General features: G+C 44.8%; 1 protein-coding gene across 1 annotated transcript in view; it reads left to right on the top strand.

Moving 5' to 3' along the window:
• The first annotated feature begins 4330 nt into the window (after nt 1–4330).
• The window catches only part of LOC101153126 (zinc finger protein 728), a 53864-nt gene continuing 39035 nt past the window's right edge, over nt 4331–19159 (top strand). Inside the window, exons 1-6 of the mRNA XM_063701179.1 lie at nt 4331–4424; nt 5093–5245; nt 10653–10844; nt 12225–12434; nt 12985–13104; nt 13211–13317. Of these exons, the coding sequence (XP_063557249.1) occupies nt 13059–13104; nt 13211–13317 (153 nt within the window). The 5' untranslated portion in view covers nt 4331–4424; nt 5093–5245; nt 10653–10844; nt 12225–12434; nt 12985–13058. The remainder of the gene's footprint in view (nt 4425–5092; nt 5246–10652; nt 10845–12224; nt 12435–12984; nt 13105–13210; nt 13318–19159) is intronic.

Here is a 19159-nt window from a genome sequence, read left to right as displayed (position 1 = left end):
GCTCCTTCAGCTATACTCACTCTTTGTTGAGCCTCCCACAATTACCACTGTTCCTGGCCCAGACTTCAATCCAGTCTCCCACATTATTCCAGATACCACACCTGACCCCCATGACTATATCTCTCTGATCCACCTGACATTCACTCCATTTCCCCATATTTCCTTCTTTCTTGTTGCTCACTCTAATCATACTTGGTTTATCAATGGCAGTTCCACCAGGCCTACTTGCCACTCATCAGCAAAGGCAGGCTATGCTGTAGTATCTTCCACATCTATCATTGAGGCTACCACTCTGCCCCCTCCACCAGCTCTCAGCAAGTCGAACTCATTGCCTTAACTTGAACCCTCACTCTCACAAATATTGATGATGTGTCAATATTCATACTGACTCTAAATATACCTTCCATATCCTGCACCACCATGTTGTTATATGGGCTGAAAAAGGTTTCCTCGCTATGCAAGGGTCCTCCATCTTTAATGCCTCTTTAATAAAAACTCTTCTCAAGGCTGCTTTACTTCCAAAGGAAGCTGGAGTCATTCACTGCAAGGGCCATCAGAAGACATCAGATCTCATAGCTCAGAACAACGCTTATGCTGCTGAGGTAGCTAAAGAAGCAGCTAGCATTCCAACTTCTATCCTTCATGGCCAGTTTTTCTCCTTCTCATCAGTCACTCCCACCTACTCCCCCACTGAAACTTCCACCTATGAATCTCTTCCCACACAAGGCAAATGGTTCTTAGACCAAGGAAAATATGTCCATGTCCTTCCAGCCTCACAGGCCTATTCTATTCCATCATCATTTCATAACCTCTTCCATGTAGGTTACAAGCCACTAGCCCACCTCTTAGAACCTCTCATTTCCTTTCCATTGTGGAAATCTGTCCTCAAGGAAATCACCTCTCAGTGTTCCATCTGCTATTCTACTACTCCTCAGGGATTTTTCAGGTCCCCTCCCTTCCATACACATCAGGCTCAGGGATTTACCCCTGCCCAGGACTGGCAAATTGACTTTACTTACATGTCTCGAGTCAGGAAACTAAAATACCTCTTGGTCTGGGTAGACACTTTCACTGGTTAGGTAGAGGCCTTTCCCACAGGGTCTGAAAAGGCCACCATGGTCATTTCTTCCCTTCTGTAAGACATAATTCCTTGGTTTGGCCTTCCCACCTCTATACAGTCCAATAACAGACTGGCCTTTATTAGTCAAATCACCCAAGCAGTTTTTCAGGCTCTTGGTATTCAGTGGAACCTTCATACCCCTTACCGTCCTCAATCTTCAGGAAGGGTAGAACAGACTAATGGTTTTTTAAAAACACACCTCAGCAAACTCAGCCTCCAACTTAAAAAGGAGGACTCTGTCAAGGATAGAGCTCAAAAACTTGCCAGCAAAGCAAGTAATTATGCTGAACCCCCTTGGACACTCTCTGATTGGATGTCCTGGGTCCGCCCAATTCTTAGTCCTTTAATACCTATTTTTCTCCTTCTCTTATTCAGACCTTGTGTCTTCTGTTTAGTTTTTCAATTCATACAAAACTGCATCCAGGCCATCACCAATCATTAGATATGACAAATGCTCCTTCTAGCAACCCCACAATGTCACCCCTTACCACAAAATCTTCCTTCAGCTTAATCTCTCCCACTCTAGGTTCCCACGCTGCCCCTAATCCCGCTCAAAGCAGCCCTGAGAAACATCGCCCATTATCTCTCCATACCACTCCCAAAAATTTTCACTGCCCCAACACTTCAACACTATTTTATTTTTCTTATTAATATAAGAAAATATTAATAAATGTCAGGCCTCTGAGCCCATGCCTGCACATATTCATCCAGATGGCCTGAAGCAAGTGAAGAATCACAGAAGTGAAAATGGCCAGTTCCTGCCTTAACTGATGACATTACTTTGTGAAATTCCTTCTCCTGGCTCATCCTGGCTCAAAAGCTCCCCCACTGAGCACTTTGTGACCCCCCACCCCTGCTAACCAGAGAACAACCCTTTGACTGTAATTTTCCATTACCTACCCGAATCCTATAAAATGGCCCTACCCCTATCTCCCTTCACTGACTTTCTTTTCAGACTCAGCCCACCTGCACCCAGGTGATTAAAAAGCTTTATTGCTCACACAAAGCCTGTTTGGTGGTCTCTTCACATGGACGTGTGTGAAAAAAATGTACCCCACTAGTTACCCAAAGTGGGCTAATTGGTGCTGTAGTTATTTCCTTTGGGTCAGGTTTCTCATCAGTATAGTCCCTTTATAGTTTGCCAAAAAGCTGTTCTGGAAAGGGCTTTTGATTCACACCCCAAGAAAGGGTTCTTGGATCTCATGCAAGAAAGAAAGAAGTCAAGGTGAGTCCATGCAGTAAAGTGAAACCAAGTTTATTAGAGAAGTAAAGAAACAAAAAGATGGCTGCTCCATAGGCAGAGCAGCTAATAAGATTTATGTCTCTTAAATTGGCTTTGACCATAGGAGAGACTGAGACAATTCTGTAAGCCCAGCACCTAGGTGATGTGACTTTTCATCTTTTGCTTAGACCCTGTGCACAAAAGGAAGAGTGGCTTATCACTGGGCCTCACACACAGGTGACGTAACTGTCAGGCCTCTGAGCCCAAGCTAAGCCATGATATCCCCTGTGACCTGCAGGAATACATGCGGATGGCCTGAAGCAAGTGAAGAATCACAAAAGAAGTGAAAATTGCCGGTTCCTGCCTTAACTGATGACATTCCACCATTGTGATTTGTTCCTGCCCCACCTTAACTGAGCCATTAATGTTGTGAAATTCCTTCTTCTGGCTCAGAACCTCCCTCACTGAGCATCTTGTGACCCCCACCCCTGCCTGCAAGAGAAAAACCTCCTTTGACTGTAATTTTCCACTACCCACCCAAATCCTTTAAAACGGCCCCACCCCTATCTCCCTTCGCTGACTCTTTTTTTGGACTCAGCCCGCTTGCACCCAGGTGATTAAAAAGCTTTATTGCTCACACAAAGCCTGTTTGGTGGTCTCTTCACGCGGTTGCGCATGACAGTAACACATATGCTTAGGGTAATTATGATATGTTCCTGTGCCCATCACCCAGATAATGTGACTCTTCTCTTTTCCTGGGACCTTCCTACAATGGAGATTGTGACATATTGCTTGGCCCAGTATCTATGTGATGTGATTCTCCTTTCATACCAGAGACTTGCCACCTGGGGTAGTTGTGACATATAGCTGGGCCCAGCCCCTAGGTTATGTGACTCTTTTGCTTATCCTCAGCTCTACCTACAAGAAGCACTGGGAAATATCTTTGGACCCCACGATTAGGTGATGTGATTCCCCTTCCTGGGCTCTTTCCTCAGGAGGTATTGTGACATATTCATGGACCAAGTACCTAGGTAATGTAACTCTTTTCTAGTGCTTGGACTTTACCCAAGGAGAGATTGTAATGTATCACTGGACCCAGCACCTAGGTTACATGACTTTCCTCTTTTGACTGAGTCTTGCATAAATTGTGTATTGTGACAAATAACTGAGTCTGAAACCTAGGTGATGAGACTCTTCTGAATGGACCTTGTCTACAGGGGTATTATGACATATCTTTTTTTATACTGCCTAGGTGATGTGACTTTGTGTGTGTGTGTGTGTCCCAGCCCTGCCAAAAGTGGGGATCATAACATATCACTAAACTTAGCACCAAGGTGTTATGACTCTCCTTGTTTGCCTGGGCCCTGCATATATTTGGTAATATGACGTATGGCTGAGACAAACACCTAGGGCGTGAGAGCCTCCCGCCTGGGTCCTGGCCACAAGGAGCCTTTTGGCTTATCTCTGCATCCATCAACCAGGAGATGTGACTCTTCTTTTCTGTCTGGGTTCTACAAAAACAAGTGATTGTGACATATTATCAAACCCAGCAACTAGATGATGTGATTTCTCTTCCCTGCTTGAACTCTGGATATGCTGTGTATTGTGACATATGGCTGGGTCCAACATTAAGGTAATGTGACTCTCCTGAATGGTCTCTGCCCACAAGAATATTATGACATATCTTCACATTTAACACCTTGGTTATGTGAATCTTTTTATCTCCCCTCTTGAATTAGGGATTGTGACATATCGCTGAACCTAGCACCTGGGTGATGTGACTTTGTTTTATTGCCTGTGTCCTGCATTTTTTAAGTATTGTGACATGCCCCTGGCCACAACATCTAAAGAATTGGGAGGTACCTGCTTGTACTCTGCCTACGGGGGGTGGGGGGGGGCATTGTGACATATCTCTGGGCCCATCAACTGCTTCATTTGACTCTCCTCTCCTACCCATGCTTTGTCAATAGGAGAGATTGTGACATATCTCTGGAACCAGAACCTTGGTAATGTGACTCTTCTCTCCTGCTGAAGCCATGCCCACACAAGGGAAAGTGACTTATCACTGGGCCCAGCACACAGGTGATGTAATTCTTCTGCCTGGTTTTTGTACCCAGGAGCCATTGTAATCTATCTCTGGGCCCATCATTTAAATGATGTGACTGTCATTTTCTTCCTGAGCCCTATTCACAGGGAAAATAGTGACACATCTGTGGGGTTCTCACCGAAATGATGTGACTCTCCTGCCTGGGCTCGCCTCTCAAGGGAATTGTGACATATTACTGGGCCAGCCACCTAGGTGATGTGGCTCTGACAAAGGAGAAATTGTGATGTACCACTGTTCCACACCTAAGAGATTTGACTCTCCTCTTTTCATGAGCCCTGCATTTATTGTGTATTGTGACATATGGCTTGGTCCAACACCTTGGTGATGTGACTCTCTACTTCTTCCTGAGCTATGCCAAAAAAGGAGATTGTGACATATCACTGGATCCAGCACCTAGATGATGTAAATCTTTTCTTTTGCTGAGCCATGCATATTTTTGGTATTGTGACATGTCGCTGGACCCAACACCTACAGGATTGGATCAGAGGCTACTGAATAAGCCCTGCCCATAGGCAGCCTTGTGACATATGTCTGCATCTATCGCCTAAGTGATGTGACTCTTTTTCTGCCTGCAGCCTGCACATAGAGAAGATCGTGACATATCGCTCTGCCCAGTAACCAGGTGATGTGTCTTTTCTGGCAGGTCTTTTCCCACAGGGAGCATTGTGAAACATCACTGGGCTCAGCCACCAGGTTATGTGACTCTTCTGCCTGTGCCCTGCTTCCAGAAAATATTGTGACATCCCTCATACAGCATCCAGGTGATGTGACTCTTCTGCTCATTTTCTACTTACAGGTGAGATTGTGACAAATATCCTGGCCCAACTCATAGGTGCTATGATGATACCTGGAATCAGCCAATAGGGGAGATAGTGTCTCTTGTAGTGTAGATTAGGAAACAAGACCCTGGGCCTTCTCTTTGTATGAATGTCATAATGAATTACCAATCTTTAGTGTGTTCTATAAACTTTTGGGTGCCACAAAGAGTGTCTTCACAGGGCTTAGCACACAGGTGAGATTGTTTCTACAATGCACAAACTGCCAACTGTTATGATTGTCACCCTCACACATGGCAACAGCCAACTGTTGAGGTCCTGAATCTTACAGATGGATACGGTTCAAAGTTGGAATTGTTACTGTCATATATTAACATCTGGCAACAATTAAGGTGGTGACTCTTTAATAAATCCAGTGCGCAGGCGGGTGACGACTCTCCAGTCTAGACCCTGCTGACTAGAGAGTGAGGACTCTCTAATTTGAACCCTGCCAACTATGCTCACACCTGAACTTAGGGTCACAGGTATGGCCATGGGTCTATAAAAGCAGAAAGGTCTCAGAGCAGACTGTGACTTTTATGCACACTGCATAAAGCCCTCAGGCGGTGCAGCATGTGTTCCAACAGAGCCCAGCACACAGGTGAGACTGTGCCACTCATATGCACACCCAGTCAACAGTAAAGACTGTCATTCTCTCTCATGAAACAGCCAGTGATTGAGCTTCTGAATCTCAGACTCGAAGGCAGTCAAAAGTTAGAAAATTGACTATCATACCTGGATCCCATTCACAGGTGGGATGGTGAGTCTCAGATTCAACACAAGTCTGAGGCTGTGACTTCACTAAGGAGAAGCAGGTCACAGGAGGGATTAAGGGTCTCATGGACAGATTATTCTACCACTTAGATTGTGACTCCTTTACTTAGGTCCAACATACATGAGCTGCTGAATTTTTTTTTTTTTTTTAGATGGAGCCTGACTCTTTTTCCCCAGGCTGGAGTGCAGTGGCAGATCTTGGCTCACTGCAACCTCCACCCCCTGGATTCAAGCAATTCTCCTGCCTCAGCCTCCTGAGTAGAGTAGCTGGGATTACAGACACCTGGCACCACACCTGGCTAATTTTTGTATTTTTAGTAGAGACAGAGTTTCACCTCATTGGCCATCTGAGGTCAAAATCTTGACCTCAAGTGATCTGTCTGCCTTGGCCTCCCAAAGTGCTGGGATTACAGGCGTGAGCCACTGTGCCTGGCCGGCTATTGAATCTTACACCTAGAACCTAGACATATATGGGATTGTTAATCACATACCTGGATATTCCTGCAGATATGATTGTGACATAGATTCTGCCCATCACCTGAGTGATTTAACTCTACTCCCTGGGCCCAGCCCACAGCTGAAATTATAAAATTTCACCAAAACCAACAATTAGGTGATGCAGCTGCATACTCCTGCCTTAGCGTTGCCAAAAGGGAACATTGTGACATATTGCTTGGCCTTGCATCCAGGTGATGTGAGTCTCTTCTGCCTTCATGCTGCCCACAGGGGGCACTGTCACATATCACTTGGCACCACATTCAGGTTATGTGAGTCCTCTGCCTGTGCCCTGCCCATATGGGCAATTTTGACATGCTGCTGGGTCCAATACCCAGGTGATGTAACTCTCCTGCCTGGTCCTGCCTACAAGGATTTTTGTGACATATCTATGCACCAATCAACTTTGTGTTTTGATAATCCTCTTCTACCAGTTTCTGCTCAAAAGAAGGATTTTGACAAATAATTGGGACCAGCACCTAGCTGACATTACTCTAATCTTCTTTCAAGGTTCAGTTTGCAGGAGATATTGTGACATGTCGCTGGGCTAACAGACAGGTGATATTCTTCTGCCTTGGCTCTTCCAAAATAAAGCATTTTCACATAGTGCTGTGCCCAGGACCACAGTGACTGAGTCTCCTGCCTAGACTCTGCCCACAGAAAGATTGTAACATATCTCTAGACCCATCAACTATTTGATGTGAGTCTCTTCTTTTACCTTGTCTTTTCCCACAAAAGAGATTGTGATATATCTCTGGGCCCAGCACCTAGGTGATGTGACTTCTTCTGCCTGGATCATGCCCATACAAGGGAGAGTAACTTAATACTGGGCCTACTACAAACATGCTGAGATACTTTTGCCTGTTGCTTGCCCACAGGATGCGTATGCCAGATTTCTGGGCCCATCACCTAGATGATGGGACTCTCCTCTTCTTTCTGGGACCAATACACAGTGGGAATTGTGATGCATCGTTTAGCTCAGCAGCTACATGTTGTGACTCTCTTCTCATGAGAACCCTCCCACTTGGGTAATTGCAACATATAATCTAGCCTAGTTTCTAGGTTACCTGACTCTTCTCTTATTCCTGAGCCTTACACAGAATCAGCAACATCTCTGGGCTTCTCACCTAGGTGAGGTTACACTCCTCCCTGATCTCTCCCTTCAGGGAATATTTTGACATATAGCTAGACCCAAAACCTGTGTGATAAGACTCTTCTATCTCTTGGGCTCTGTCCAAGAGGAAATTGGGATGTATTGCTAGGCTCAGTACCTAAGTTATGTGACTCTTCTCTCCTGCCTGGGCCCTGCATACATTGTGTATTTTGACACATCACAGGCTCCAACACCTAGGAAATTGGCGATTTCTACCTGTGGCCTGCCCATGGGAGGCCTTGTGATGTATCTCTGCATCATGACCTAAGAGATATGACCCTTGTTTTTAGCCTCCACTTTGCCCTCAGGGAAAATTGTGACATATCACTGGGCCCAGCAACAAGGTGATGAGTTTGTTTTGCCTACACCTTGCCCACAGTAAACAGTGGAACATAGCCCTTGGCCTAGCACTAAGGTGATATTTCTTTTATCCGTGGTCCCTGGCCTCAAAAATGACTGTGACATAACCCTTTCCCAGCACTCATGTGATGTGATCATCCTGCTCACTCTCTACTGACAAATGGGATTGCAACATACATCTTGGCCTGGCTAACAGGTGCAATAATAACTCTCATAACAGTCACCGGAAGAGATACTGTCTCTTGTAGCTAAGCTTAGAGAAATGGGTAAGATCCTGAGTCTCCTTTTTGTAGAAAGGTCATAGAGAATTTCCACTCCCTCACATACTGTATAAAGCCCTCAGGTGATACAGAGAGTGTCTTCACAGTGCCCAACACACAGGTGAGATTGTTTATCTTGTGTGTACACCCCACCAATTATTAGGATTATTGCATTCATGCAAGGACACGATTTACTGGTGAGGTCTTGAACTTCATACACGGACGCAGTTTACAGTTGGAATTGTGACTGTCATATGTAAACATCCAACCACAATTGAGATGGCGACTCATTTCTAAAGCCATCTCATAGGCAGTTGAGGAATCTCCTATCTGGACCAAGTCAATTAAAGAGATGTTGAGTCTCATACATGAGCTTAGGGCCACGGGTGACAATCATGGGTTCATACTAGCATGGAGGTCTCAGAGCAAATTCTAACTCTCATGCATAGCATATACAGCCCTTGAATGGTAGAGAAAGTGTCCTTACAGCACCCGGCACACAGGTAATATTGTGACACTCTTATGCACAGGTAGCCAATAGCAAATATTGTCATCCTTTCACATGAGCACAGCCCGCTGTTGAGGCTCTGAATCTCCCAACCAGAGGCAATGGGAAGTTGAATAATTAACTCTTATATGTGGATCTGATCCATAAGTGGGTTGGTTACTCTCAGACCAAGATTCCTCACGGCTGTGAGGCTGTGGCTTCAATAAGGGGACACAGTCTTCAGGAGGGATTGGGTCTTTTGTGTACAAATCCCGTCCATTGATGAAACTGTGACTCAGGTACTTAAACCAAACCTACAGAAGGTGTTGACTCTTATACCTGAAACTGGGACATGTGTGGGATTGTTAATTTCATTTAAGGACCTTCCTGCTGGTGTGATTCTGATGTATGCTTCTGCCCAGAATCTGAGCGATTTGACTTCCCAGCCTCGGTCCAGCCCCCAGTAGGGATTATGACGTATCACTTGGCCAAGCACTTAGCTGATGTGACCTATTCTCCTGCCTTGGCTCTGCCCATAGAGGACACTGTGATGCACTGTCAGGCCCTGCACCCAGGTTATGTGATTTCTGCCTGTGCCCTGACCACATTGGCTATTTTGACATATTGCACTGTCCAACACTCAAGTGATGTTACACTTCTTCCTGTGCCCTTCCTGCAGTGGACATTATGAAATATCTCTGTGCCCATCATCCATGTATGTTGACTCTCTTCTGCATGCATTCTGCTCACAGGGGGATTGGGACATATCTGGGCTCAGCACTCTGCTGATGTGATGCTTCTCTCTCTCTCTTTTTTTTTTTTTTTTTTTTGAGATGGAGTCTTGCTCCATCACCCAGGCTGAAGTGCAGTGGCACGATCTCGGCTCACTGCAATATCTGCCTTCTGGGTTCAAGCAATTCTTCTGTCTCAGCCTCCTGAGCAGCTGGGACTACAGGCACCTGCCATCACACTTGGTGTATTTTGTATTTTTAGTAGAGACAGGGCTTCACCTTGTTGGTCAGGCTGGTCTCAAACTCCTGATCTCAGGTGATCCACCCTCCTCAGCCCCGCAAAGTGATGAGATTACAGGCATGAGCCACCGCGCCCGGCCAATGCTTCTCTTTTTCCTATGTTCTGCTCACACAAAAGATAGTGGCCCAGCACAAAAGTGATGTGAGTCTCTTGCCTGGCCCTTGCTCACAGCGGGCATTGTGAAATATCTCTGGGTCCATCAACTATTTGATGTGAGTCTCCTCTGTTACCTGGGCTTTGCCTATGGAAGACATTGTGACATATCACTGGGCCCAGAACCCAGGTGGTTTGATTTGCCTCTTCTGACTGGGCCATGCCAACAGATAAATAGTAACATCACAGGGTCCAGCGCACAGGTGCTGTGGCTCTTCTGCCTGACCCCTGCCCACAGGTGTAATTGCTACATATCTTTGGTCCCAACATGTAAATGGTGTGACTCTTTACTTTATTCTGGGACCTGTACACAGTGGGGATTATGACATATCGCTAGGCCTAGCATTTATGTGATGTGACTCTCCTGTCACGCCTAGGCCCTGCCCACTGGGATGATTATGACATTTATCTGAGTGCAGCCTCCAGGTTATATGACTCTCCTCTTTTCCATGATCCCTACTCATAACATGCATTGTGACCTATGTCAGGTTTTCTCACCTAGGTTATGTGACTTTCTTGTCTTTGCCCTTCCATCAGGGGGCATTGTGATATATTGCTAGGCCCATTATCTGGGTGATGTGACTCTCCTCACCTGCCTGTGCACCACCAAAAGGGGACATTGTGACAAATCCCTGAACCAATTTTCTACATAACGTGCCTCTTCTCTGTTGCAGGAGACATGCCCAAAAAAGGGATTGTGGCATATCTCTGAGCCCAGCACCCAAATGTTGTGACTCTCCTGCCTGAGCTGTGCCTAGAGAAAATATTATAATATGTCACTGGACCCTGCATGCAAGTGATCCAATTCTCCAGTCTGGGCCTTGCCCATAGAGGAGATTGAGGCATATTCCAGGTGAAGGATTCAGGTGATGTTACTCTCATTTTTTAACCTTTCCCACAGATAAGATTGTGAAATATGATGTGGTCCAGAACACAGATGAGATTTTTATTCTTGTATGCAATCCCATACAACAGTTACTATTGTCACTATAACACATGGACAAAGACTGCTGTTGAGGTCCTGAGTCTCATGAGTGAATGCAGTCAACAGCTGGAATTGTGACTGTCATATGTATATCTTGACATAAGTGGGATGGTGACTCATTTCTGGATTCAGCTCACAGAAATGGTGATGACTTTCAAACATGGGCCCAGCCAATAAGAGAGATGTTGACTCTGGTAGCTAGGCTTAGGGGTCTTTTACTTGTAGGAAGGTAACAGAAGATTATGACACTCACACATATTGTATAAAGCTTTTGGGCAATACAGAGTGTCATTACAAGACTGAGCACACAGGTGAGATTGTGACTCTCCTATACACACCTAGCCAACAGTTTGAATTGCCACCCTCACATGTAGACTGAGCTTACTGGTGAGGTCCTGAACCTCACACATGAACCTATTCCACCGGTTGGATGGTGGCAAATTTCTGAACCCAATTCACTTGCACAATAAACCCAGCCAATAGAAGATACGTTGATGCTTGTACTTAGGCTTAGGGCAACAGGTAATGTTTTGGGTTTTCTACTTGTATAAATGTCACAGAGGATTACTACACTCACTAATATTGTATAATGCCCTCAGGTTGTACAAAAAGTGTCATTACATAACTCAGCAAAATTTGAGATTGTGACTCTCAAATGCACACCCAGCAAACAGTAAGAATTGTCCCCCACATACATGGACAGAACCCACTTGTGAAGTCCTGAAACTCACTTACAGATGCAGTCCACAGTTGGAATTTTTAATGTCATGTGTGGATCCAGCCACAGGTGGGAGGGTGACTCATAAAACCCAACTAAGAGGCACAGCAATGACTTTCATACCTGGACCCAGACAATAGGAGAGATGTTGACTCTCATACCTAAGCTTAGGGCAATAGGCAAGATCATGAATTTATACCAGCACTAATGTCTCACAGCAGATGATGACTCTCACCCAAACAATGTAAAGCCCTCGGGTGGTACAGAGAGTGTCATAAGAGGACCCAGAACAAGCTGAGATTTTAATTCTCATATGCACTTCCAGCGCCTAGTAAAAATTGTCACCCTCCTGCATGGATACAGAAAACTGTTGAGCTTCTGAATCTCACACTCGGATGCAGTCGAAAGTTGGGATTGTAATTGTTTTACGTGGATTTTGTCTACAAGTGGATGGTGACTCTAAGACCAGGATTCAACACACCTAGAAGGCTTTGACTCTGATACCAGTCACAGAAGGCTCTGTGACTCTTCTATTTTCTCTAGGTCATGCAAATGGAGGCGGATTTTGACATATTATAAAGCCAATATAATACACAGTCTGCAGGTGGAATTGGGACTCTCATGCATGGATCCAGTTCATCATTGATACTGTGACTCATGTACTTGGATGCAACTCACAGGAGGTGTTGACGCTTTTACCTGAAGCTGGGACATGTGTAGAATTGTGAATCTTAGCCCTAGATCTTCCCACAGGTATGATTGTGACATATACTTTTGCCTAGCACCTGAGTGATTTTACTTCCCTGCCTGGGCCCAGCTCTCAGAAAAGATTGTGATGTGACTCTCTTGCTTAAGCCCTACCTACAGAGGGTATTGTGAAATTTCACTGGGCCCAGCACTTAGGTCATGTGACTCTTATTTTCAGCCTGGGCCCTGTCCACAAAGTCTTTGTGAGATATCACTGAGCCCAGCATCTCCATGATGTGACTGTACTGCCTGGGCCCTGCCCACAGTAGGTATTGTGAAATACTTCTGAACTCATTACCTAGGTGATGTAACACTCCTCCTTGCCTGCATTCTGCCACCCCCCAAAAATGAACTGTGACATACCACAGGCCCAAGCACTTAGGTGATATAACTCTCCTCTTCTGCCTGGGCTCTGGCCTCAGGGGAGATTGAAACATTGTACTGAGCCCAGATTGCAGGTGATGTGACCCTCTATCTTAGGCTCTGCCCACAGGAGGTATCATGATAGATCTCTATGGTCATAATTTAGGTGCTGTGACTCTTCTATTTTCTCTAGGTCATGCAAATGGAGGGGGATTGTTACATATCATAGGGCCAACACAAAAATAATGTAAAACTCCTGCCTGAGCCATGCCCATAGAAGGCATTGTGACATATCACCAGTCACAGCACTCAGGTGATGTAACTCTCTTTCCTGAGCCCCGCCTGCAAGGCATATTGTAACATATCTTTAGCCTAGAATTTAAAATATGTGACTCTCTTAGCTTGTTTCTTTTCCACAGGTGGGATTTTGACATATAACTGCACCCAGCACATAGGTGAAGCATCTTGTATGCTCATCCTGCCAGAAGTTATGAGTGTCACCCTCACACATGGACAGAGACTTCTGGTAAGGTCTTGAATCTTGTACATGGACACAGTCCACAGCTGGAATGTCATATGTAGATCCAGCCAAAGGTGTGATGTTGACCTATTTATAAAGTTAGCTCACAGGCACATTGATAACTCTCATACCTGGATCCAGCCAATAAAAGATATGTTGACTATTATAGCTAGGCTTGAGGAAACTGGTAGGGTCCTTGGTCTCCTACCTGTATGAGACTCACAGAAGATTATTACAGTTAATGGAAATTACATGAAGCCCTCTGGCAATGCAAAGTTTTATCACAGGCCCAGCACACAGGTGAGACTGACCCTTTAATACACAAACAAAGCTAACAGTATTGTCACCTTCACATATAAACAGAGCCCACTGGTAAGGTTCTAAATCTCACACATCAAAACAATTCACCATTGGAATTGTGACTGTGATATGTGAGTCTGCCCATAGGTGGAATGCTGACTCATTTCTGGATTCAGCTTAGAAAAATGGTGATGACTGTTTCACCTGGATTCAGCCAAATGGAGGGATGTTGGTTGACTCTTTTAACTAGGTGTGATAGTTAATACCGAGTGTCAATTTGATTGGATTGAAGGATACGACGTATCAATCTTGGGTGTGTCTGTGAGGGTGTTGCCAAAGGAGATTAACAATTGAGTCAGTGGGCTGGAAAAGGCAGACCCACCCTTAAGGGCACAATCTAATCAGCTGCCAGCATGGCTAGAATATAAGCAGGCAGAAAAATGTGAAAAGAGAGATTGGCCTAGTCTCCCAGCCTACATCTTTCTCCTGTGCTGGATGCTTCCTGCCCTTGAACACCAGATTCCAAGTTCTTCATTTTTGGGACTCGGAGTGGCTCTCCTTCATTCTCAGCCTGCAGACAGTCTACTGTGGGATCTTGTGATTGTGTGAGTTAATACTTATGTCCCTCTAGAGAACCCTGACTAATACAGATTTTGGTACCAGGAATGATTCTAGAGGAACAGAATATTAAGGATAGAGTTCTTTTTTGATTCTGGGGTTTCTGGAGTTGGCTGCTTAATATGATTAGACCCAAAAACGCTAAAGACTCTACTTCTAATAGTATGGAGAACACTGATAGCCCTTGGGATGAACAGTTTAAGAAGTTATGTAAAATAAATGCATATGACACTCATCACTCATGGGAGGCAAAGAGTTTAGTGACTCTATACATAATACCTTTGACCAGCCGGGCGCAGTGGCTCACACCTATAATCCCAGCACTTTGGGAGGCCGAGGCAGGTGGATCAAAAGGTCAGGAGTTCAAGACCAGCCTGGCCAAGATGGTGAAACCCCCATCTCTACTAAAAATACAAAAATTAGCCGGGTGTGGTGGCAGGCACCTGTAATCCCAGCTACTCCGGAGGCTGAGGCAGAGAATTGCTTGAACCCGGGAGGCGGAGGTTGTAGTGAACTGAGATCGCACCACTGCCCTCCAGCCTTGGTGACAGAGTGAGAGTCTATCTCAAAACAAAACAAAACGAAACAAAAACAAAAACAACCTTTGACCATATGTGGAGAACAAAGGAACGTAATGAAGCTGGTTGTCCTAAGTTCAGTGGACAGAGAGATGATAGAAAATAATGAACTCAGGGATTCTATCTTTTGGCTTTAGAAGCGGATACTGAGCCTCAAATCTGCTAAGATCACCCTGAGTGAGAGTCTCATCTCCTGTAGAGAAAGAGCTGAAATTGTGGAAAAACAGACACAAACTGTTATTGTGCTAGTGGCTGATCTGCAACAAAAGGTGTATGGGCAACCTCGCCAGGTGTCTACTATTAAAGTGAGGGCATTTATTGGAAAAGAATGGGACCCTGCCACTTGGAATGGGGATGTGTGGAAGGACCCTGATGAAGCCAGGGTGACTGAGTTTGCAAACTCCGATGAACCTTTTCTGTTAGAAGAAAGAGCTTCCCCATCCCCAGTAGGTAACATCCCCTTTCTGATCCCTGCTGCCTTTCCACCTTTGAAATAAACCCTGCACTGCCTGAGGCAACAGTGATGGCCTTCCCTGAGGCAGTTCCCAGGCAAAATAATGTTGATTCTTCTCAGGAGCCAACCTCAACACCCATGTTTGCTTCTTGGCATATAAGTAGACTAAAGTCCCAGTGGACCTTCAGAGGTGAGGTTGAGAGTGTGCCCCATGAGAAGGTGTACTACACTCAAAAAGAACTGCTTGAGTTTTCTAATTTATATAAATAGAAATTTGGAGAACAGGCTTGGAGATGAATGTTAAGGGTGTGGGATAATGGTGGAAGGAACATAGGGTTGAATCAGGCAGAATTTATTTATTAGGCCCCACTAAATAGGAACACTGCATTTAATGTTGCAGGTTGGGGAGTTAAACAAGTTTCTAATAGTTTCTTTGCTTGGTTAGCTGAAATATGGATTAAAAGATGGCCCACTGGCCGGGTGTGGTGGCTCATGCCTGTAATCCCAGCACTTTGGGAGGCTGAGGCAGGTGGATCACTTGAGGTCAGGAGTTCGAGACCAGCCTGACCAACATGGAGAAACCCTGTCTCTACTAAAAATACAAAATTAGCCGGGTGTGGTGGTGCATGCCTGTAATCCCAGCTACTCGGGAGGCTGAGGCAGGAGAATCGCTTGAACCTAGGAGGTGGAGGTTGCAGTGAGCCGAGATTGTGCCATTGCACTCCAGCCTGGGCAACAAGAGCAAAACTCTGTCTCAAAAAAAAAAAAAAAAATGATAGCCCACTGTGAGTGAGCTGGAAATGCCTGATGTCCCTTGGTTTAATGTAGAGGGAGGGATCAAAAGGCTTAGGGAGATTGGGATACTGGAGTGGATTGGTCACTTTAGACCTACTAATTCCAGCAGGGAAGGTCCAAAATATATACCCTTGACCATTGCCTTGCAAAATAGATTTGTGAGGGCAGCACCTGAATCTTTGAAGAGCCCTGTAATTGCTCTTCTCTGCATGTCAGGTCTAACAATGGGAACCGCAGTCACTCAGCTAAAAAATGTAAATACAATGGGAATAATTGGATCCTGAGGTGGCAGGGGCCAAGTGGTGGCACCGACCATCAAAGGCAAGGTGGGCATAGCTACTGTAATGGACAGCAGAGGCAAAATGGCAATCAGGATAGTCTGACTTGTGTAGAGTTCTGGCATTGGCTGATTCATCACGATGTTCCTAGAAGTAAAATTGACAGGAAACCTACTGCATTCCTACTTAATTTATACAAGCAGAAAAATTCTAGGTTGAATGGGCAGAAGACTAATTTGAAATATAAAAACAGAGAATCATGGCCCCTCAATCAATTTCCAGACTTGAGCCAGTTTACAGACCCAGAACCCCTTGAATAAAGGGGAGGCTGGATTCTCTTGAAGAGCGAGCCCACTACACTACCAACAATTTATCCAGTGAATCTTTCTCCCATCTTTCCCCAAGTAGATCTCTGGCCTTTTATGGGGGTAACTGTGCACTGGGAAAAGGGAAATGACTGGATATTTTGGGGACTACTAAACACTGGCTCTGAGCTGACATTGATTCCTGGGGACCCAAAACATCACTGTGGTCCTCCAGTTAAAATAGGGGCTTATGGAGGTCAGGTACTTAATAGAGATTTAGCACAGGTGCAACTTAGAGTTGGTCCAGTGAGTCCCAAGGCTCATTTTGTGGTCATTTCCCCAGTGCCCGAATGCATAATTGGCATAGACATACTTAGCAGATGGCAGAATTCCCAAATTGGCTTGCTGACTAGTAGGGTGAGGGCTATTATGGTGGGAAAAGCCAAATGGAAGCCATTAGATCTGCCTCTACCTAGGAAAATAGTAAATTAAAACCAATATTGTATCCATGGAGGGAGTGCAGAGATTAGTGCCACCATCACGGACTTAAAAGATGCAGAGGCGGTGATTCCTACCACATCCCCGTTCAACTCTTTCGTTTGGCCTGTACAGAAGACAGATGGATTTTGGAGAATGACAGTGGATTATTGTAAGCTTAACCAAGTGATGACTCCAGTTGCAGCTGCTGTACCAGATATGGTTTTGTTGCTTGAGCAAATTAACGCATCTCCTCGTACCTGGTATGCAGACATTGACTTAGCAATTGCCCTTTTCTCCATTGCTGTCCATAGGCCCACCAGAAGCAATTTGCTTTCAGCTGGCAAAGTCAGCAATATACCTTTACTGTTCTACCTCGAGGATATATCAACTCTCTGGCTTTGTTGTCATAATCTTATTCAAAGAGACCTCTGTCGCTTTTTGCTTTTGCAAATATTACAGTGGTCCATTACATTGATGACATTATGCTGATTGAATCCAATGAGCAAGAAATAGCAAACACACTGGACTTATTTATGAGACATTTACATTCTAGAGGATGGAAAATAAAACTGACTAAAATTTAGGGACCTTCTACCTCAGTAAAATTTCTAGGGGTCCAGTGGTCTAGGGCCTGTCAAGATATTCCTTCTAAGGTAAAAGGTAAGTTGAGATCCAGGGATGGAGTTGTGAAACTCTCCTAAAGCCCAAGATTGAGGTATGTTCTTTTCAGGAGACAGGCTTCTAGTAAGGTGGCAAACTACAGGACATCTCTTCTTGGCTACAGACCAAAAAATAGCTAACCCAACTTGCTCCCACTGAGAATTCTGAACTTACCTTATAACCATTCCAAACTCCTCCCAGCCACAGCCTGGGAGAGCTCCTGCTCTTCCAGAGACCTGGAGGAAGACTCCCATTTGTAGCCATACAGTTTAATGTTTTACTTCTAGTTCCAAGCCACAGTTCATGGCCAATTCTGCCTTGGTAGAATCCCACACAGTGACCTGGGAAGACCCTCTCTAGTACTCGGTGAAAGGCATCCTCATCCACATCCTGATGTAAGCCCCACCATATGCAGACCTAACTGCAACAACTTCCCCTAGTGTCTGCTCTACAGATGAAAGTACTGAAGGATATTCAGTCTGTCCAATAATAAAATGGGAATTACAACTACCCAAGCCTTTTTTAACAAGCCAACTAAAGGTAAACCGTATGTAGAACCAGCAGCCTTGTGACCAACCTACCACCTCTGTCTATTACAAATGAAGAGGGCATCCTATAAATACGGGATCTTTACCTCTTGTAACCACTTTATATAAACTTGAAGAGGTTTTCGTTCAATGAAATTTACAAAAACCAATGCAATGCAAAACTATATTGTCCCCATTGTCAATGCTTCCATTTTAACATAACCCTGGAAGTATGTAGCAGAAGAGTTAGGCAAAAAAAAAAATTGTTTAAAGCCACTGAAATTGATGACAAGTAAGTAAAGAGTTGATGTTTGCAGATCATATGATATTATATATTAAAAAAACCATAAATGGTACATTTAAGGCCAGGCGCAGTGGCCCACACCTGTAATCCCAACACTCTGGGAGGCCAAGGAGGGCAGATCACCTGAGGTCAGGAGTTCGAAACCAGCCTGGCCAATATGGTAAAACCTTGTTTCTACTAAAAACAGAACAATTAGCCATGCATGGTGGTGGATGCCTACAGTCCTAGCTACTCAAGAGTCTGGGGCAGGAGAATCACTTGAACCTGGGAGGCAGAAGTTGCAGCGAGCCAAGATCATGCCACTGCATTCCAGCTTGGGCGACAGAGCAAGACTCTGTCTCAAAGAAAAAAATATATTTTAGCCTAAAATATTAACTCTATGCTTCAGAAATACAAATTTTCTTGTTTCACCTAAGTTGTCCCTTAAGAAATGCAATGAGATAAACAACAACACAAAAACAGTGGGAGACTTATACTTTACTTACAGCATTAGACAGGCCATCAGGAGAGAAAGTGAAACAAACAAAAATCAATGGGCTTAAACTATAC

Source organism: Gorilla gorilla, chromosome 20, assembly GCF_029281585.2.
Source record: "Gorilla gorilla gorilla isolate KB3781 chromosome 20, NHGRI_mGorGor1-v2.1_pri, whole genome shotgun sequence".
NCBI classification, from domain to species: Eukaryota; Metazoa; Chordata; class Mammalia; order Primates; family Hominidae; genus Gorilla; species Gorilla gorilla.
Note: the sequence above shows the minus strand (reverse complement) of the source record. Positions and strands in the feature narration are given on the sequence as shown.